This window comes from Triplophysa rosa, linkage group LG4 (assembly GCF_024868665.1).
Source record: "Triplophysa rosa linkage group LG4, Trosa_1v2, whole genome shotgun sequence".
Classification (NCBI taxonomy): Eukaryota; Metazoa; Chordata; class Actinopteri; order Cypriniformes; family Nemacheilidae; genus Triplophysa; species Triplophysa rosa.
The window spans coordinates 28,412,796-28,433,239 of NC_079893.1; the positions used below are offsets into that span (position 1 = coordinate 28,412,796).

At 39.2% G+C, this 20,444-nt stretch overlaps 1 protein-coding gene across 2 annotated transcripts in view; it reads left to right on the forward strand.

Moving 5' to 3' along the window:
• Positions 1-20,032, forward strand: part of itsn1 (intersectin 1 (SH3 domain protein)) — a 42,906-nt gene extending 22,874 nt beyond the window's left edge. The window contains exons 17-40 of one of the 2 annotated variants that reach the window (XM_057330810.1): positions 3,319-3,431; positions 3,516-3,730; positions 3,820-3,941; positions 4,136-4,150; positions 4,835-5,151; positions 5,235-5,406; positions 5,539-5,744; positions 5,898-5,980; positions 6,060-6,226; positions 6,562-6,607; positions 6,842-6,963; positions 8,987-9,107; positions 9,237-9,428; positions 13,087-13,208; positions 13,765-13,871; positions 14,166-14,349; positions 15,044-15,142; positions 15,232-15,399; positions 15,485-15,697; positions 15,777-15,898; positions 16,056-16,138; positions 16,236-16,319; positions 17,258-17,431; positions 17,621-20,032. In XM_057330810.1, coding sequence (XP_057186793.1) covers positions 3,319-3,431; positions 3,516-3,730; positions 3,820-3,941; positions 4,136-4,150; positions 4,835-5,151; positions 5,235-5,406; positions 5,539-5,744; positions 5,898-5,980; positions 6,060-6,226; positions 6,562-6,607; positions 6,842-6,963; positions 8,987-9,107; positions 9,237-9,428; positions 13,087-13,208; positions 13,765-13,871; positions 14,166-14,349; positions 15,044-15,142; positions 15,232-15,399; positions 15,485-15,697; positions 15,777-15,898; positions 16,056-16,138; positions 16,236-16,319; positions 17,258-17,431; positions 17,621-17,769 — 3,396 coding nt within the window. In that variant the 3' untranslated portion in view covers positions 17,770-20,032. The remainder of the gene's footprint in view (positions 1-3,318; positions 3,432-3,515; positions 3,731-3,819; positions 3,942-4,135; positions 4,151-4,834; positions 5,152-5,234; positions 5,407-5,538; positions 5,745-5,897; positions 5,981-6,059; positions 6,227-6,561; positions 6,608-6,841; positions 6,964-8,986; positions 9,108-9,236; positions 9,429-13,086; positions 13,209-13,764; positions 13,872-14,165; positions 14,350-15,043; positions 15,143-15,231; positions 15,400-15,484; positions 15,698-15,776; positions 15,899-16,055; positions 16,139-16,235; positions 16,320-17,257; positions 17,432-17,620) is intronic. The other variant, XM_057330812.1, reaches the window with a different exon arrangement.
• Positions 20,033-20,444: the final 412 nt, after the last annotated feature.

Genomic DNA, 20,444 nt, shown 5'->3' on the forward strand with positions numbered 1-20,444 from the left:
TGTTTTTCAGCTGCAGGGACTGGGGCAGTAGAAGAAAAGCTCAACGGCACAAAATACAGAGATAATTATCATGAAATTTTGATCATTGTTTTGACATCCTTGTGCATGGAGTGTAGATTAATGGAAACAAAACCCATTTAAAGTAGTTTAAGATTAGGCAGCAACATAACAAAATGTGAATAAAATGAAGGCGGATGAATACTTTTGCAAGGCACTGTAACTGTAATCCTTTCAGACTGTGCTTAGATCGGTTCAGCGCGATGGTGGAAAAGCGCTCTAAGTGACCGTGTCTACACTGGAAACATCAAAACAGCATGTCACCTCGAAATGTTAAATAACCATTGACCAACCAGCGAGAAGCATCATTTAGTGTTAAATTGTGATAGTAAAGTTACGTTCTGTGAGCTCTGGCTCTACAGTCCAAAGCTGTTTAATAATTCATACTGCTTAGTTTGTGATTTCTTTTTTGTAAATATCACACAGCATGATCAAAATAAAGATGTGGAATCTGTCAACTGAATGAGCAGGAGGTTCATAATTATAACAGGAGCAATCTGGTTTTGTCTTTTACAGTGTCTGATGTACAGGGTTATGGTTAAGTTTGCCATCTAACACCGCGTCCTAACCAGACGCGACGCGACACGCGATAAAAGGCATCATTTCCTTGTTAACCAGAGGTTTTGTCCTAACCAGCCGCGACGAGCAACGGCCGTTTCTATTTCTGCGACGTCGCGGCTGACAGCTCCGCCCACACAACGGTCTCATTCGATCTAAATTCTGCACCTCATGAATATTAATCGCCAAACATGGTTGAGGATAGGCTATATACGTTTGATTACATACGTTTAGATTCTAAAATCATAGCATAGCGTCCGGTGAGGCATCACTGAAGTCATGAGAACAGGACGCATCTATCTTTGTGCACTCTTCAGCTGCAGCGTGCGAGGCTGCGTGGACAGAGAAAAACTGTTCTGATTGGCTGTGATTGATTGTCGCGTCCCGCCCCTTTTCCGCGTTCGGTATGGACGAACAAATTGCTTAACGCAGGAATCTCATCTCGTCGCGTTTGGTTAGGATGCGGTGTGAGAATGAAAAGCCGGTCTTAGATCAGTGTCATTAATGGATCAAGTTGACTGTGCTGCTTTTTTTCCCGAGCCATGAGACACAATTGAAAGCAATGAAGCTTGACTTTCCCAAGCATGAACCCGGACATCATCTTTTTAAAAAACATACCGATGTACATTTTTAATCCCTTTCTTTTAAAGGTGCCAATGAATTAATTGAAACAATATGTTATATCGTTCTCTGATATCTACATAGAAGGTATGTGGGTTTATTAAGTGCCAAAATGATCCAGAAACGGTTTTACATGTCCATTTACAACCCCAGGATTTGTCCCTAGAATGAAAAGGTCTGTTATTACCTTATTTGGAAGGGTCATGAATATTAATGTTAGGCTCTGCTCTGATTGGCTGTTTCGCTGCGCGACTCATGCCACTAGCTCACACAGCAAACAGATCGCTACTGTTAGACGTGAAATGGAAGAAGTGGATAAGATCACTGCTCACTGCATGCGGCAGGGGTTCTAATGGCAATATAGTCGGAATTGCCCCCTTCTTAAATCGGTATCAAAACGCCGAGCGAAGCCTGCTTGATATGGTCCCAGGATCGAAAAACGGTCCCATTCACTTTCGTCACGTGACTCTCGCTGCTCTGTGCTTCAAAGTGCATTGTAAACAAATATAAACAGGGTTTAATGGGCATATAAACTCACACAATACAGATCAGACGCGCCTGACTTTATAACTGTCCAGCTCGCGCAGTTTAAAAAAGACGCTCAGCTTGCGCAGACCCGCCTGACTTTATAACTGTATAAAGAAGACGCGTGTCTGCGCAGCTCGCGTTGTATAAAGAAGACGTGTCTCTCTCTGTGCAGCTCTCACCTAGACGCGCCTCACTTCATAACGTCGCGGCTTGTTTAAAGAAGACTACTATGTCATCGTCCATCGCGAGGTTTCACTGTAGAGTGTAGACATCGTCCAATGCCAATTTGGTAGAAATCGCCCAACCCTATTCACAATACCTGTAGAACTTCCGATGATTCGGCTGTGGATGTTCATCTTGTTGGATCTTAACCTGAAACGTGTTACACCGTGTCTACACCGGACGCGACTCGACACGACAAAAGAAGACTATAGAACCCATTAAAACCCATTATAATTTCACATTTTGTCCATACTGGATGTGACGCAACACGACAGACCCATTAAGAACAAGCCGTTTATTGTGCCGTGTTGCGTCGCACCCGGTGTAGACACGGTGTTAGAATCAGTGTTCAATAAGTAAAGTTAAAAAAAATCATACTTATTAAAAATGCATGTCTGGTTCATGAAATCTAAACACTGACACTGCTTTAGTGTGTGTGCGTGTGTGTGTGTGTGTGTGTGTGTGTGTGTGTGTGTGTGTGTGTGTGTGTGTTTTAAATGGCTAACTCTCTCTTTCTAGAGTCTGCATCTGTTACCAAACAGCTTGGAGTGATTTCTTGAATATTTTACTTATCTGACATACGTTCAGCTTTGCACGAATCAATTTTCAATCAGTTCCCGCACTGGCAAAACTGAGCTCTAAACACGCCTGAGAAGAGAAGCTTACTTACAAATATTGAGAATTATGCTTGCAGTAGATCTGTAGCAAACACCTGACGTCTCAACCACATCCTGTTGGTTTCTCAAACATCTTGCTTATTGGTGGATTTATATGACATCACATAAGCAGCAGTCGTTCCATTGGTCATCTGAAACGGTCTGCTCGTTTTGATATTTCCGCAGTCCCCTTCCAACGTGTTACGTGACATCCGAGTTAACTTCAGATATTTGAACAAGATGGTCACATATAAGCAACACTAAAGTGCTTAAGGCCAGTTCACACCAAGAATAGTAGTGATAACTATATTAGCGTCAACACCAAGAAATGATAATCCACATCAGCTTTTACATTTTAAATGCATTTGACCTTTTTGATTGGCTGTCAATGTTTTATCGCTTATCAGCGTGATCCCAACAGTGTTGTTCCTCTCTTACATTTAAAATGATGACTTCCCAGTTATTGTCATTGGTGTGAACGGGCCTTTAATCTCTTTTTCCAGAAACGTCAGAACCCTCTTCACCTCTGTCAGTCATGCAAACATTTTTCCAGACTGCTTGCAGGAAACGACTGCGAACGTGTCGAATCAGTGTGAGAGTGAAATGCTAGCACAAGAAGCCCCATTGCCCCCATACTCCCCTTACCTGTCCTCCTATATCCCATCATGCATTGCAGGAACTGAGAGAAATCCACAACAAACAGCAGAGGCAGAAACAAAAGAATCTGGAGGTAGACATCCATCCCCAGCCATCCCAAGACAGGAACTCCACAGAATTACAAGAGTCTAGGTACTTTGTGTATCTTTATGATACTAATAAACCGTAGTAATAAACTTCAGCTCTTCACATTCTCACGTTCTCTCTCTCCTCCAGGTTGTCGGCACCGGATGAGGGCATGTCCCCGGCGTGGCGGGACGATGGTTTGGGAAGAGCTCCCACTCCTCCTGCGCCCCAGTCCTGGATGAGCCGAGTCAGCGTAGAGGAGAACCACAGCAGCGCCGACATCCAAGAGAATCTCTCCAAGCTTTTCACACATCAGCCGCATCCGGGAAAACCACAGCAAGGCCCGTCGCCCTGGTCCATGACTGGTAAGATGAGATCAAGAATTATTTACAGATGTTGAACCAGATCTGATTTAGCTGACACTTGCATAAATCCACATGTTTGTAAATTGTAGAAAAGCACCCGGTGTCTGGTTTTAACCAGGACAAGGTGAAGGTGGTCTACTACAGAGCTCTGTACCCCTTTGAAGCTCGCAGTCACGATGAGATCACCATTCATCCAGGAGATATAGTGATGGTAAGACGACTGCTTAAGTTTGTTATTGAAGAGTAACTGAGTATTACATTTTCTATTAGTGTAACACAAGGATTGCTCTCAGTCCTCAAGAGTGTGGGATTTGGGGTGTGTGCATGTCTTGGTGTGCACCTGAGCGCACAGTTACTGACCTTTGACCCTGACTCTGTCCCTCCCTGTGCTCACTCTGCCTGAAGGTGAAGGGGGAGTGGGTAAGTTTTCTGCCCCTCATCCATCCTCTCAGCACTCGATCTGGTTTCTGTTATAAACACACATCCCTAGTTAGACGCTTGGAGTATTTATGTGAAGAAATGGAGCTACTAGATGCCTTGGAGTTCAACATTAAAATGCTTTTGGTTATAGTGGCAGTGTTTGTTTCTAGACTGTCTCAGCGGTTCTCTGTGTTGTTTGTCTGGGCGGTATGTTGGTAGAAACTGGGTAATGAAATGCCTGACAGTGACAGAGAGGTTTTGCTTCAGTATCGCATCAAACTTCATAAATTCAACAGAGAAGGTTTCTTTTTTTCTCCTTTTATGAATGCCGTTATTGACAACTCCAGTTTTTAGAAATAAGGTTATAAAATGTTTGCTTTTATGCCTTATGTGGCTGCATGTTTGTGTCTGTTGTTGATTCTTTTCTGGCATCGGCCTGCTCAAAGCTCATTGATGTCTCGGGTTCTCTGCCATCTCCATTTATTCCACTTCCTGTATTTGGTCAACAAAACAAGTTTTTCATTCTGGCATTACATACAGCGACACATGCATTTTAATTCATGTGTTTGTATGTTTGTACCTCACGTGAACATGTCGTGGTTGGCTGGGTTTGTTCATTAGTCGCATCAGAGATCTTTCAGACTTTTTGTATGTCTCTCATCCGCTCTTCCTTTTGGGTCTCAGGTGGATGAGTCTCAGATGGGTGAACCCGGATGGTTAGGAGGAGAGGTTAAAGGGAAGACTGGCTGGTTTCCTGCCAACTATGCTGAGAAGATCCCAGAATCTGAAGTTCCTCTCAGTCTGAGGGCCAGCGCTGCATCTAGCACCACCCCTAAATTAGGCACCCGTATGTCATCCGCTTCTTCGTCGACCACAGCCGCGCCCGTACAGCAAATTCCCACAGAGTCTGCATCGATAGCCCTGCCCTCTTCAGCCCCTCCAGGAGGCCCCGCCTCCTCCTCTTCCTCAACATCCAGCAACTGGGCAGATTTCAGCACTACGTAACTTGACTTGTTTCCCATAAATCTGCATTCTTCTGTTCATTTTTTTTTGTAACTTAAATGGGTAATTTAATTTTGTTCAGGTGGCCGTCTAACTCTGCTGTAGAGAAGCAGGAAAGTGACGGGTGGGACGCATGGCCGACCCAGCCCACTCAGCCATCTCTATCTGTGCCCAGTGGTGGTCAGATGAGACAGCGCTCGGCTTTCACTCCTGCCACGCTGTCGGGCTCCTCACCTTCACCTGTGCTCGGACAGGTATGTGTGTGAAATGCTCTCCGATCTTAGTACATTTTTCACAACAAGCTTGTTTCTAAATGATTCGTTTTTAAACTTGCAGTTTTAATTGGTTGGCTTGTGATTGATTGATTTCCTTTCATGACCTCTCAGGGTGAGAAGGTGGAGGGTCTGCAGGCACAGGCTCTGTACCCATGGAGAGCCAAGAAAGACAATCACCTGAACTTCAATAAGAACGACGTGATCACCGTGCTGGAGCAGCAGGATATGTGGTGGTTCGGGGAGGTACAGGGGCAGAGAGGATGGTTCCCAAAATCCTACGTCAAACTCATCTCCGGGCCCGTGCGGAAATCTATGAGGTGTGTGTCTGTGATGGGATACAATAGTTGGTGTGGAACTGGGTGCAGTTGTATGCAGAACAAAACTGATCCTCTGTTAAAATTGTTCATCCAATTTTGGTCAGGCTTGTAAGGAATGTCTATTATATGTATGTAATTGCTGTTTTGTTTCAGTATTGAGTCTGGCTCCTCTGACAGCCCCCCTAGTGTTAAGAGACCCAGTCCCTCTCCGAACAAACCCACAGATCTTGGAGAAGGTGGGTTTCAATTTTTAAAATCACAGTAAATATTTGAATCACTTTATAAATCTGTCTGTCATTGTGTGTGTTAACACAGAGTATGTGGCCATGTATACATATGAAAGCAGTGAGCAGGGTGACCTGACCTTCCAGCAGGGTGATGTCATCACAGTCACAAAGAAAGACGGGGATTGGTGGACCGGCACTGTGGGCGGGAGGACCGGAGTCTTTCCCTCCAATTACGTCAAACCTAATGAGTCTGATGTAATGGCGTAGCGAACCAGATTAAAGCTTACCTATAAAATCAGCAGTGGTTTGATGTGAAAAAAAATTGGTTGATTTTTGCCTAATTGTGTAAAAAGAATTAAACTAATCTGAAGTTATGGAAATCAGAACTGCATTGCGTATTAGTGATTTGAATGTTTTCATGATTTACAGTTTTCATTAAAACATGTAAAAGAAGTTAGTCAACTAAGCAGTTTTAAATGTTTAATTAGTTGAATTCATCTTTTTTTGCACAGCATGAATGGAGCATTGATATTGCAGTCAAATGAACTGTTGAATTTAGTATCAGCAGCGCTCTTTTTTTTTCTGCGTAGGGTTTGGGATCTGCTGGGAAAACAGGAAGTTTAGGGAAGAAACCAGGTGAGAATGGTTTTCCACATAATAATAATTAATAATAATAATTTATTCTCCAATAAATCCGTGAAACCTCCAACAAAAGATCTCATTTTTACTTCATGGTTGTATCAAAAACATCAGAAATTTGACTTACCGTCCTCAAACCAAAATGAGAGGATTTTAAAATATTTGAATGGAAGATCAATCCTGTGCTTGCACCTTGGTATTTTCTCATAACTGTTTCACTTGTGTCTTCAGAGATCGCTCAGGTCATCGCACCTTACACTGCCACAGGGGCGGAGCAGCTGACTCTGGCACCCGGACAGCTCATTCTCATTCGAAAGAAAAACCCGGGAGGATGGTGGGAAGGAGAACTTCAGGTCTGCTTTGTTTAATGTTACCACAGCCACAGAAAAAAACCTTGCTTTGGGTTAGTCACTCAATGGACTACTTACACGTCTTCTTTATGCGGCTCAGTCATTTCTGGTAACAGAGTTCAGCGTATCTATACATGCGGAGATCATAGTAGATTATTTCTATTTTTAGGCCGGTCACTTAATTAAAAACAATAAATTCTGTCAACATGCTTTAGTGTGGGTTTTTATGACAGGTCTTAAATATAATCCTAATATATTTTATAAACGTACACTCACACACGTTCTCCTGAATAATAAAGCCGTTGTATGCACCCTGCAGCAGTCCATCGCTTTCCTAAACGTTGTTAGTCTCATTCATAGATTATATTTCATACATTTTACCGACTATAAAATGACACCATACAATAATAGTTAAATGTTCTATGTGGATTTTAAATTAATTAGAGACGTTAAAAAATATGAGTATTTTAAAATTGCAATGTGCAGATTTAACGCCAAATAAATACATTAACTGCGCAAATTTTGTGTGGAATTTATCCTTAAACGTTATAACTACACTTTTTACATATGCCTATAGCTATTGACAAACAATTGCATTTACTTGCATTTACATTGATAGCATTACATTTGTCAATAAAAAAACGACCCAACATAGTGATCCAAACATTTAATAAAAGCGTGTGTTCGTCAGGTCCCTGCTCTCTCATGCCTGAAATGCTGCAGTATTTGAAGTCTGTAGTCGTTTAATCCAAACAGTGCTGCTATGATTCCCTGTTAGTCTCCTTCAGCCTTCTGTGATTTGCGTTCTGTGGTTAAAGTCCCCGTGAACCGGAAGTTGCGATCGTTTTTACTTCCGTATTCTGACGCATTTCCAAGTGAACAGGAATTTCAAAGGAGAAATTTCATTTTTTATTTTACTGGGACTTAAAATGTCGGAGCTGTGTGTGAGGAGAAAAAGTGATCACCAGCCATTGCTTTCTCAGATCTTTTGAAGATTATGCACCTAGTGATGTTTAGAATATTTCTTCTTATGTCGCTGATAATGTATGTACGTAAAAATCTTATTTTTAACCGTTAAGGTTTTACAGGGAGCAACGGCCCATTGTAAAAACATAACCGGAACCTAGTGAGCCTTACGATTTCAAGGCGGAAGTACATCACGAGGCTACGTGCAAGTAGTCCATTAATTCTCATGTGCTTTGTTCCCACCCTTCTGATTTATGTTGCATTAATAAGGAGTTATAACAAACTAAGACTGTTAAGTTGTGCTATCTTACAATCAGTATATAGTAAATGTAAGTTAAAGTGTCGCCAATGTTACCGGTTAAAACTTGAAGTGGCGATGAGGTCTTAAAATATTCTTAAAGTCTTAAAAAAGGTCTTAGTAAGTATTACATTTAACTCCATGATTCCTGTATATACCCTGAAAAATGAAGAGATCGTTACAAATTTTCATGTAATCAGCATTTCTAGATATACTGTGGTCATTCCAGTCCAGTGTCTGTTGAATTTCAACAAAATCAAACCTCAGGAGTGACATAAAGTCATCCAACAGCAATGTGAATGACAAGACACATGAAAACTGTGATAAAAATCCAGGTTATCGCATTAAAAAATATTTTTAAACTTTTGCTATATAATTATTACTGTTGTATTGCTTAAAAGTGAATATGAACTTGTTTTCTTCGCAGTATTTGAGGTCTGAAAAAAGACATCTTTTCTGTTATTTTCTCCAGTTTTTATTTTCTGCAAATAGAAACAATAATTTGACATGAAATTTGGGAGAAATATTGTATTTAATTTTTTTGGCGGGTGTATTTTATTTTATATAATGTGGTATAGAAACGGCATCTGTTTGGTTCTTTTTGGTCATTCTACTTTATTGAAATCTGAGTGAATAATATGATATTAGTGGTGTTTTGTAGTGCTTGTGAAGACATAATCTTGATATATATTTTCTTATTTAGACAAAGCTGAAATTGTCTGTGTAAATGTCGTTTCAACCTACTGCTCTTGTTTTCTGTAGGCAAGAGGAAAAAAGCGTCAGATTGGCTGGTTTCCAGCTAATTATGTTAAATTATTGAGCCCCAGCACCAGTAAGACCCCCACAGAGCCCATCCCACCCAAGCTGCCAGCACCCAACGCAGGTACAAGTCCGAGAACTTTTAGTGCACTCTTGTCTTTGTGTCTTTTGAAGTGAAATGATGATTAGAAAAAGTTTGCATTGCAGCTTGCTGTCGCCACACTTATTTTTCATTCGCGTTTTCATACCACAGTGTGCCAAGTGATTGGCATGTATGACTACATAGCTCAGAACGACGACGAGCTGCCTTTCAGCAAGGGCCAACTCATCAACGTGTTGAGCAGAGAGGATCCCGATTGGTGGAAAGGGGAGCTGAACGGTTCTGTCGGCCTTTTCCCGTCAAACTACGTCAAGCTGACCACCGACACCGACCCCAGCCAACAATGTGAGTCCAGACTCTTTTCCTCTCTCTGTTAAACATGCGCTCTATCTAGCCCAGTGGTAAATTCAGAATTTCAGTTTCCCCGTTGAGAGCATCTTCCAAGTAAAGCATTTGGCTTGAAGCATCACAAATATTCTCCAGTTAAATGGACATATAATATTTCCGTAATGGTCTTTGAGGACCTTCTCAAAGTAAGCTTTAGTAAACCTTTTGTTAGACTTACCTCATGGTGAGTCCTTATCCTCCGCCACACTGAAGCCCCTCCCCTTCCTGTCTCCAAGCAACCTGTCACCTCCATGTCGTAGAGCATTACGTAGAACGACCTCATCTCTTTCTCTTTGCCTGCATGCTAGTGTCCTTGTCATTGTGGCGTCCTGTAAAAAGTGTCTTGCAGAGTCCATTTAGTTCTCCTAGCTCGTAAAGATTTTTGCACATTGTGTTTCCTTTTTCTTTTTTTCCTTTTATTTGCTTATGTGCTGTGTTTTCCTCTTTCTAGGACTGTTATGTTGCCCATATCCCACTCAGCCTTGAAAGTCCTCAAAGCGACCCACTATCCCTTAAACTGTGCCCAGCGGGATGATGGGAGATGGAACATTGATCATGTGACTGCCCCCAGCTGGCTTTGTGGCCAGAAGAGACGAATGCTACAGAGAGCAGTCGTTAACCTCAATATTCCGAACCGTAGACGCTCGCCAAAAATTGCCAGCCGGCCTCCTTCGCATTAAAGCAATTAAATAAACAAGAATGCCTAACATTTGAAGGATTGCTTTCCTTTTTTGTTTACAAATTCATGAAATTAATCATTCACACTGAATTTGTATGATGAATTCAATGCACTAATCAAATGAAAGTGCTGGATAGTGGGTCCTTTTGTGGCTTTCTGTGATCTAGTCCCAAAGCCCCGCCTCCGTAGGTACAAATCCGACCAATCGGAACGCTTGCATTCAGTGTTAAGTTCCACCGCTCCATCTGACCAGTGCTTACCGCTTCTTCAGGCCCCACCCCCTCGATTCCTCATTGGACCATAGCACTACAGAATGACCCACTATTCATGAGTCATGACGTAACCGGGGTGCAGAAACAAGCGTGTCATAACTTGTTAGTGTCATGGCAAACTCATTAATGTGTGGAATTGAGACGGCGATGTGTACTGCATATCCAACCAATTCCAATATCAAAGTGTGTGTTGTATGTCATAGTTTTTCATTTTGAATGCCAGATTATGTCTGAAATTAAGGGATTTCTTTAAAGGAGTAGTTTACCCAAAAATGAAAAACACGACAGAATTTTCATTTGTGGATGAACTGTCTGTTTTAAAGAAATTGAGTCCATGTTTGTGGACCTCATGTAGAATACTTTCGTGTGTCATCCAGAACACCCCTACCCCTCCCTTCCAGAACATAAAGGTGCTGTCAGTCAATTTGACGGACGGCATGGACACTTCCGTTCATTCTGTCCAATCACATGCCTCTGTGTCATTGTTTGTTACATGTTCATACCAAAACAGTGGACGAATAGTTTGGTAGTCTCTTGTGTTGTGTTTTTGTTATTTTTAGTTTTCAATGTTTGCTTCATGATGTCTGTGTGACGGGGTTGACAATTGGTGTTGCAAACCAAAAAAAACTGCACAACTGCCACTTGAGGATAATGGTACATAGACAGATGTGCGTACACACGGGAGTGTGAAGGGTCAACGGGACGACTGGGGTTTTGTGAGCATTAAACGTTCATTTCCGTAATTGTATTTCCCATGTAGATGAATGAATGCTTTTGTATTCTTTAATCTCGTTTACTGTCCTTGTGTTGAATGAATTCGCAGTTATTTTTGAAATGTTGACGTTTATTTGAAGAACACTATATTTCAAGTTGTTCCTTATATAACAACTCACTATTTTTATATCGATCAAAAAGTTATGCATAATAATGTAAAAAAAAAAGCCAGCCACTAGTATGTATGCCCACCTTTACTGGAAAAGTCCAAATTCCATGAAAATGAATCTTTAAGTTGGGTTTTGTCACGCTTCGACCGCAACTATTGAACTGAGCAGCATTAAGGAGAAGAGTAATGTACTGATTAGAAGCTTAATAGCATCCTAATCTCAAATGCTTATAAATAAATAGACGTTTACAAGTGCAACAAGAAAGACTGGACATTTTTTTAACTTGAAACTTTGGTTCAGAGCATAAAAGCCCTGAAGATAGCCTTACGGCCATTAGATCATCCAATGGTTTGTTTAGAAAAGGTGTGGATTTAATTTATGCTCCTACAATATTTTACTGACATGTTAACACGTGAGCTCTGATTTTATTTTGTTTTATCTGCCTCGAAACAGTATTGTACACATTCATTTCTCTTATGATTCGTTCATTTCATATCTGTGTGGTTCTTTATTGGTTCCACCGCATGAAAGTATTGCTGCTTTATTATTGGCGGAACGGACTGTCAATCATATTTCTGATCAGTCTATTGGACGGGTTTATTTTTGTTTAAACGAAACAACCATCCTCAGACTACAGAAGCACAAACGCTTCATTACCATCCGACATCTGCAGTACTGTATAATGCATCTGTTTTGAATCTCTCGCAACGGTGTCCAAAACATTTACCATTGTATGTGTTTATCAAAGCATTTTATCAAACATTAAATGAATGTACAGTTACAAACTCGACTATATATAATAATTCCTAGCTTTAAAGAAAGTGTCATACCATCTTTATAAGAAAAAAATGATGTGTAACCATTAAAGAGCTCCTTGGAAAATGCAGACTTGTTGGGTTATTTTCAGTCACGTGTTGATCAAACTGCTCAGCGTTTTTGAATGTACAGCAAGTGTAAGGAAATTCCTGGAACAATGTGCATGCGTTTTCATGATGAGAAATGAGTACTAATAAAGAAAGGAAATAATTTGCTTTATTACACAGATGTCTAGAGTACTTGCTTCTGATGTGGCACTGTTGTTGGATATTTATTTTATAATAACATAATTGTTCCAAGCAACAGATATTTGTGCTAGTTTCTCCTACTGCATCGCTCTTGTATCACATTGTGGTTCAAAACTTACTGTATGAACAATTTTATGTACAACTAGATCAGATTTTTTACAATATGATTATTATGGCCACTCACGATTATGATATTATTGCAATATCTATAAAAATATACAGTATTTGATTTGAAAAAATGTGAATGCTGTCAAATTCATCTTGAATTTGGTTCTTTCTTGTTTTTTGGCCAATGAATCGCACACTAAAGGCAAAATGTTAAACGTGTGCAAAACCAACATCTACTACGTTGGCATTATGGCCAGATAATTTGACAATAGAATAATGTGTAGCGTTAACACAATATCGATAATCATGGTTATTAATATCATCATTATTGTCAGTACCGATATATTGTGAAACCTTTATTATTTGTGCGATAAACTCCCGATTACCCCGTCGTGTTTTATTTTATTTGCCTTTTCAATTTCGTACTTAAAATGCACAGGGAAGTTAAAAGTTAAAAATTCATGCATCGTATTTATTTCGCAAATGTTCTAAAGTGAGTCATTTTGTGCTTGTTTTCATCTACTTCATTTACATCTGCATTAACACACAATGTCGTCGTTGAATTATTACCGTAAGCGTGTGAATTTGGATTGTCTGTGCATTCCGCAGGGTGTGCGGACCTGCACCTCCTCGACATGCTGACCCCGACGGAAAGGAAGAGGCAGGGCTACATACATGAACTTATTGTTACAGAGGAGAACTATGTCAATGACCTGCAACTGGTCACTGAGGTAAAAAAAAAAAGCAGGAGATTTTAGTTGAACATGCATATAACTTGGCGAACATTAGTGATGGGTGTCTAGAGAATGTTCAGTAAAGTCAAGCTAGATAAAACTGGTAAGGTGACATTTAATGTATTCTATCTACAGTTTATGAGTATAGGATGACTATTATTTTAATGACATAAACACATTCGTGGACGACAACGGGAATGCCGTTAAGATTAATTGTCATCAAAATAATGTCATAAAACAAAAAAACCTTGGTCCTTAAAAGGGCTCTTTCATCCTTCAAAGTGTAAAGTTTATTTGTTGACAAGGTCACGGGGCGTAATAAAAAACATTATGCATATAATACAATAGAATATTTTTTTCAAAATATTTCATAAAAAGGTAAAAGATTAAGCAGATTCTATGATCTTTTGTGCTAATAATTCAATGAGTATAAATTAAAGTGCACATTCAGTAATAAAGCACGTTTTGACATTGAACGTGTAATTCTGGACAACTACTAAAATTTGTGTTATTTTACAAAAAAATAATATTTAAGTGATTGTTTTTTTTCCAGACCTTTCAGAAGCCTCTGCTGGAGTCTGAAGTGTTGACGGAGAAGGAGGTGGCCATGATCTTCGTCAACTGGAAAGAACTGATCATGTGCAACATTAAACTCCTCAAGTACGCCACCTTCTGGTCAATAATGTAACCCTGTCCTCTGAAAGAGATCATCATTATTCACAATGCAGTGAACTAACCCCTGCCTACTGTATAATCCTCCTTTAACCTGTAATGGAAATTGCTCCATAGCCATTAATGAGAATGCAGTACGTCAGAGTATTTATTCAAGTAATGAAGCGTGTCAGGTCATTAACATTCACACTTCATAGCTCGATTACAGAGATGACTGTAGAAATAAACGGGACGTGACACCCTGTCATTACATTTCCTGTAATATCCCTCTGCTGTCTCCAGGGCGTTGCGTGTGAGGAAGAAGATGTCGGGCGAGCGCATGCCGGTGAAGATGATTGGTGACATCCTGACAGCTCAGCTTCCTCACATGCAGCCGTACATCCGCTTCTGCAGCTGCCAGCTCAACGGCGCCACCCTCATCCAGCAGAAAACAGACGAGGTGCCCGAATTCAAAGAGTTTGTCAAGGTGAGACTGTCTGTGATGAAATGTTATACCGTACTGTGCTTGTTAATCGTTTTCAATGCAAACCGTCGTGAAAATGCCATGACCATGATCAAATATTTGTAGTTCCTGAACCTTTGAGCTACAGACACAATTGCATCTCTCTTCTGAAGAAAGATGCTTAGGAAAAACTTACAGATGTTCGAGTATAGTGGAACTGAAATCAGAGATTATTTTATTTCCTAAAATATTGAAAAACTGTGGTCATGTCATCACTAAAAATGTTTTAATATTTAAATGATAATAATAATAATATTTAAAAAAAACAAATATATATATTAGAATATATTAAAAGTTTAATGGTAATTTTTTATAATAAAAACAATAATATATTAAATAATATATAAAAATCATACTTTTATTATTAAAAATACAACAAAAAGCACGCACATCAACTGTTGACCAAAACAAATCACATCAGAAAAATATATTTTTTTAAATTATAGACTTTCACAAAACGTGTAATGTTTCATCAGAATTATTTTTTTTATATATTTTTGGAGCTCTGGTGTGCCGACTTTTCATATATTTTTTCTGATTATTAAAAGTTTCATTGAATTGTTTACCCTAAGTACAAATACTTGTTTTACTAAGCAAGTTTTTTGAGTTGTTTCTTTTAATAGACACCACAGACATTAATGAATCGTATATTCTACAGAGGTTGGCGATGGACCCTCGCTGTAAGGGAATGCCCCTGTCCAGTTTCCTCCTCAAACCCATGCAGAGAGTCACCCGCTACCCTCTCATCATCAAAAACGTACGTACACGTCCGTCATCCGACTACTCTCTGATCATTAGATCAAACGCAGAACCTTCGTCTCACATCTCCTCCCTGCCCTCACGCAGATTATAGAGAATACTCCAGAGAGCCATCCGGACCACAGTCACCTGCGTCTAGCGCTGGAGAAGGCCGAGGAGCTGTGCTCGCAGGTCAACGAAGGCGTGCGTGAGAAAGAAAACTCGGACCGGCTGGAGTGGATCCAGGCGCATGTGCAGTGTGAGGGACTGTCGGAGGTACGACGACAACAAGCTTAGCACGTACACGCAGTCTAAAGGAAAATAGTTTTACAACAAGCTCTGTTTTTCTCTCTCTGCACAGCAACTTGTGTTCAACTCTGTTACAAACTGCCTGGGACCTCGAAAGTTCCTGCACAGTGGCAAACTGTACAAAGCCAAGAGCAACAAGGAGCTTTACGGCTTTCTGTTTAACGACTTCCTGCTCCTCACGCAGATCATCAAACCTCTGGGCTCGTCTGGAAACGACAAGGTCTTCAGTGCCAAGTCCCACCTGCAGTATCGCATGTACAAAACGGTGAGGCGTCCTTACGGATCTTACTACATTTGAGCTCTTTTGACCATCTGTCGTTGATCTGTAATGTTGACGTCTGCAGCCCATCTTTCTGAACGAGGTGTTGGTGAAGCTCCCTACCGATCCTTCGGGAGATGAACCCATATTCCACATATCTCACATTGACAGGGTCTACACTATACGTGCTGAGAGCATAAATGAACGGTATTATACTCTACACACATCCACGCCATAAATCACAATATACACTACCGTCCAAAGTTTTAATTAAAATATGAAACTGTGAAATGAGACAAATTGACAAAATATGTCATAAGTGCACACATGGTGCAGACACTCTCATCGCACTTTTTTTCTGCAGGACGGCATGGGTACAGAAGATCAAAGCTGCCTCTGAGCTCTTCATCGAAACGGAGAAGAAGAAAAGAGAGAAAGCCTACCTGGGTCTGTCTCACGAATCTTACACACACCTCACTGTGTTAATAAAGCTATGGATGTGCATTGGCTTAACACTGTGTCTGTGTTAATATGATGTTTGCAGTGAGGTCACAGAGGGCCACAGGGATTGGACGGCTGATGGTGAACATTGTTGAAGGCATTGAGTTAAAGCCCTGTCGCTCAAATGGTATGTGTAAATAACACTGGTAAATAAAACTGCAGGTATGTTAAAAAAGGCAGGAGTTACTGCAGGAAGGCAAAACCTGACACGCTTATTATAGTTTACTAAATGTATGAAAACATTTCTGTTAATTGAAATCAAATCAAATATCAGCTTAAATATTATTTGAAAAAAAATGTTGCCTTGGTAATAAACCAAAAAAAGTTGACTAAATTTATTAACTGAAAATAAAAACTTAAATAATTAAACCTAAATAGCAGTCTATAAAAATGAGTACTGCAAGTAGTGTACGTTTCAGTACTGTTGGAAGTTTCTAGTCTAATCAAATTTGAGGACCAGAACAAAATATTATGTTAATACATTTAGCATAATTTTACTGGGCTGTGAGCATCTTGGAACCATCAACCATATAGCCGTTGAAAAAATAAGAGACCATGTCAAAATTATTTTCAGTTTTTCTGAATTTACTGTGTATTTTACCTATGTGTTTAGGTAAAATTATCATTTTTGTTTCATTCTGTGAACTACTAACAATATTTCTCCTAAATTTCAAATAAAATCGTTTCTATTTGCGTTGACAAAATTTTGCAAAAAATGAAAACTGGAGAAACCGGTCATAATGCAGAACAGATAAATGCTCTGTATTTTTTCAGACCTCAAATAATGCACAGAAAACAAGTTCACATTCACTTTTAAGCAATACAACTGTAATATTTATACATCTATTTTGGGGGGAAAAAATTATGTGATAACCTGGTTTTTTATCACAGTTTTCATGTCTTGTCATGCTGTCAGTCATTGCTGTTGGATGACTTTGTCACCCCTGATGTTTGATTTTGTTGAAATTGATACTGGACTGAAATGACCACAAAACATCTTTAAATGCTGAAAAAGAAAATTCCACGGCTGTATTTTCATTGTGTACTGTGTGTTTGTGTGTGCAGGTAAGAGTAACCCATACTGTGAGGTGACCATGGGCTCTCAGTGCCACGTCACGAAGACGCTGCAGGACACTCTGAACCCCAAATGGAACTCAAACTGCCAGTTCTTCATCAAAGACCTGGAGCAGGACGTGCTGTGTGTCACTGTGTTCGAAAGGGATCAGTTCTCCCCGGACGGTTAGTATACTATTACTAGTGCGTACTTTCAAATGGCATGTATACTTTCACATCACATACTCTTACGTACAAACGTTTACATACAGTATGGTGCATACGTTTACATAACCCCTGCAGAAAAGTTGCATTTGTTTTTTTTTATTTTAAGTTTACAAGATAAAATCACAACTCGGTTCTTTCTCCTGATAGATTTCTTGGGCAGAACGGAGATTCGGCTGGCCGACATCAAGAAGGACCAGGGCTCCAAAGGCCCCATCACCAAGCGTCTGCTATTACACGAAGTCCCCACGGGCGAGATCGTGGTCCGACTGGACCTTCAGCTCTTCGACGAACCCTGACCCGCATTGTTCGACTTGACCTTCTGACCTCCAAATCCCATAATCGCTGCTCCTCTGTGGTGAAAGTCCACCAGCCTAACGTGACAATCCCATTCTGCCCAGCATCGTGAACCCCAAAGCGTGTATGTGTTTTTCACGTGAACGTCTGCGGAAGTCTGCAACAGTCTGCGATCCGGATCAGATTTTTATCGTCTTTGGTACAAGTCTAGTGTGTGAGTGTAAATGAAGGATGTGCTGTGGAGGAAATGTTTCAGTCTATAATGATGTGAAGGATGTCTGTCTCAGGATGCTGTAAGTCTTAAAGGAGTCGAACGTGGTCATAACCGAGTCGGAAACTGGAGTTCAATTTGCCAGTTTTTTTTTTTTATTGCGCAGAATCATTCTAATGATTCCAAGTGCCATTCCATTGACAGTCTTATTATGGGTGAATCTCACAAAAGTTTTACTACAAAAGAATTCAATGTGAAACAAATGATATAAAGATTGTAAAGAATGTAATGGTGGTATTTTAAGTACTGCCTTTAATGAATTACAGTTTGATTTACAGTAATACTGTAAATATAAATGTGTTGTATTACAGTAGTGAGAATTTAATTACCATTGAGAAGGAATTACAAAAAAAATCTAAACTGTTTAGATATATTACAGTTAGGGCAGAAAATAAGTATACATTTGAATTGAAAAAGTCATATTTTATTATTATACTTGGATTGTTTTTTGTGAGATTCATCCTTAAGTCTTACTAGCAACATTTTATTCCATCATTTAGTCATCAACACTAAAAACTAAAACCATGAATTTCTCATTTCATGACCAGTTCATTTCCTTGTTTTCATCTGTTTTTACTGAAACATATCGGCGACATTTGAACCGTTTTATTAAGTTGCATATAAAGTTTTGAGAATTTGAGAAAAAGTCTTAGAAGGGATGCGGTTAGATCCGGCTACAAACTGCGATGTTATTTTAATATATGCGAGATGAAAATACAGGAGGAAAATGATTGCGTTTGTTTTTCACTATTTGATGTTTCTTTTTTTATGTGACTTTTATTTTATTTTTTTTGTTGAGAATGGAGCGCATCTGAGAGGCTATTAGAATGATGAAAAGGGTTTTCTCTTGAGGGACCAGTACAGGTTTTTTTCCTATATAACACTCCTAAACATGACCGTAAGAGGCCTAAGAATGAACTTGCATCAATTGAATTTTAGCAATAATTCATCAAATCTATCATTTTCTTAAGAAATTCTTAAATTCGCCCCAATTTGTTTTATTTTGTTACATCCCAATGTAAACTCTAGTGCTATATTTTAAGTTTTATACTGCGTTACTAATGAGTTCACGCTTTGCTATTCATTGATGTTTATTTTTTATTCTTTGCTGTTGTTATGCATTAGTGATAAACACTGTCATCATGTTTGTAAACATGAGAAATCTCAGTTAATAGTTTGGCTGTTGTTTGCTTATTTGATTTGCTTGTTTGGAAAAAACAACCGCAAGAGTTACAGGTTTGCAAAGCTGTTTTAACATCTGTTCAACAATCTTAAATGAAGTGGAAAAGGGATGTTTAACCCATATGCAGCCATTACTATCTCCAAATACGTTGAAGAGTCCATTGTTTTTACATATTCTGATAAAATGTGTTTTTGTATGTTTGCACCCCAATTATCGCACTACTGAGCCTGAGAAAGATGCTGTTTGGATTTCGACATTAGCCGGGGGTCTGTATCGTTGAATTTGTGTGTTTCTATTCAGGAATCCAATACACACATTAATATTCCACTGCTGTGCTAGTGAGATACCGGGGTGATTCCAGCTTTGGTGGATCCAGCAAGTTACTTCACTACTTGTTTTTTCTGTGAATGTGTGTATATTTGAGTGTATTTCTGTTTGCTGGGTCACTTTTCCAAACCTCCTGAAGAATATTTCGGACAATACAAGAGGTCATGGTCACGTGTCTGTTAACTTCTGTTACCTCTTCTCTTTCTCTTCTAACCTCCCTTCCGCCCCCAACCCCCAGCCCCTGTCTCTTATCATGCACACGGTACATTTAAAACCAGGAGATTTGCCCCACCTTCATTATTTTTTAATGCGCAGACTCCCATAGATTCAACAGTAATATATGTGTCTATGTTTAAATCTTTGAATGGAGTATAATATATTACAACTTGAGAAGTATATACTGTATGTTGATGACAGCTTATTGTTATCAATGTAGAAGCAGTGTGTTGTCTTACTGTTGCAAATAAAACTCAATTGGACCAAGGTATGTATGGTGTAAATATTATTATTTGTTGTTGTAGGAGAATAGCGTTGTTTTTGCTTGGGGTATTCCCCGTTAAAGCTTGACTATGAATAATAATATACCGTAGTTTACGCTTGTTATTAAAAATGTTTTAAAAAAGTTTCTATGCATTTCATTTTTAAACGATTACAATAAAATTTGTTTAAAATAAAACTATTTATATTTAATCATATTTGTAATTTAAAAATTTATATTTGTAAAACAAATATTTTATTAAATTAGCCTAATATTTATAATAATTGTAAATAAAATATTTATTATAATTTTGTACAGTATATCACACTTTAGCAACTGAAATATGTTAATTATCCATATATTACCATATATATTAAATATATATCAAATAGCCTATATAAATATACACATTAGAATG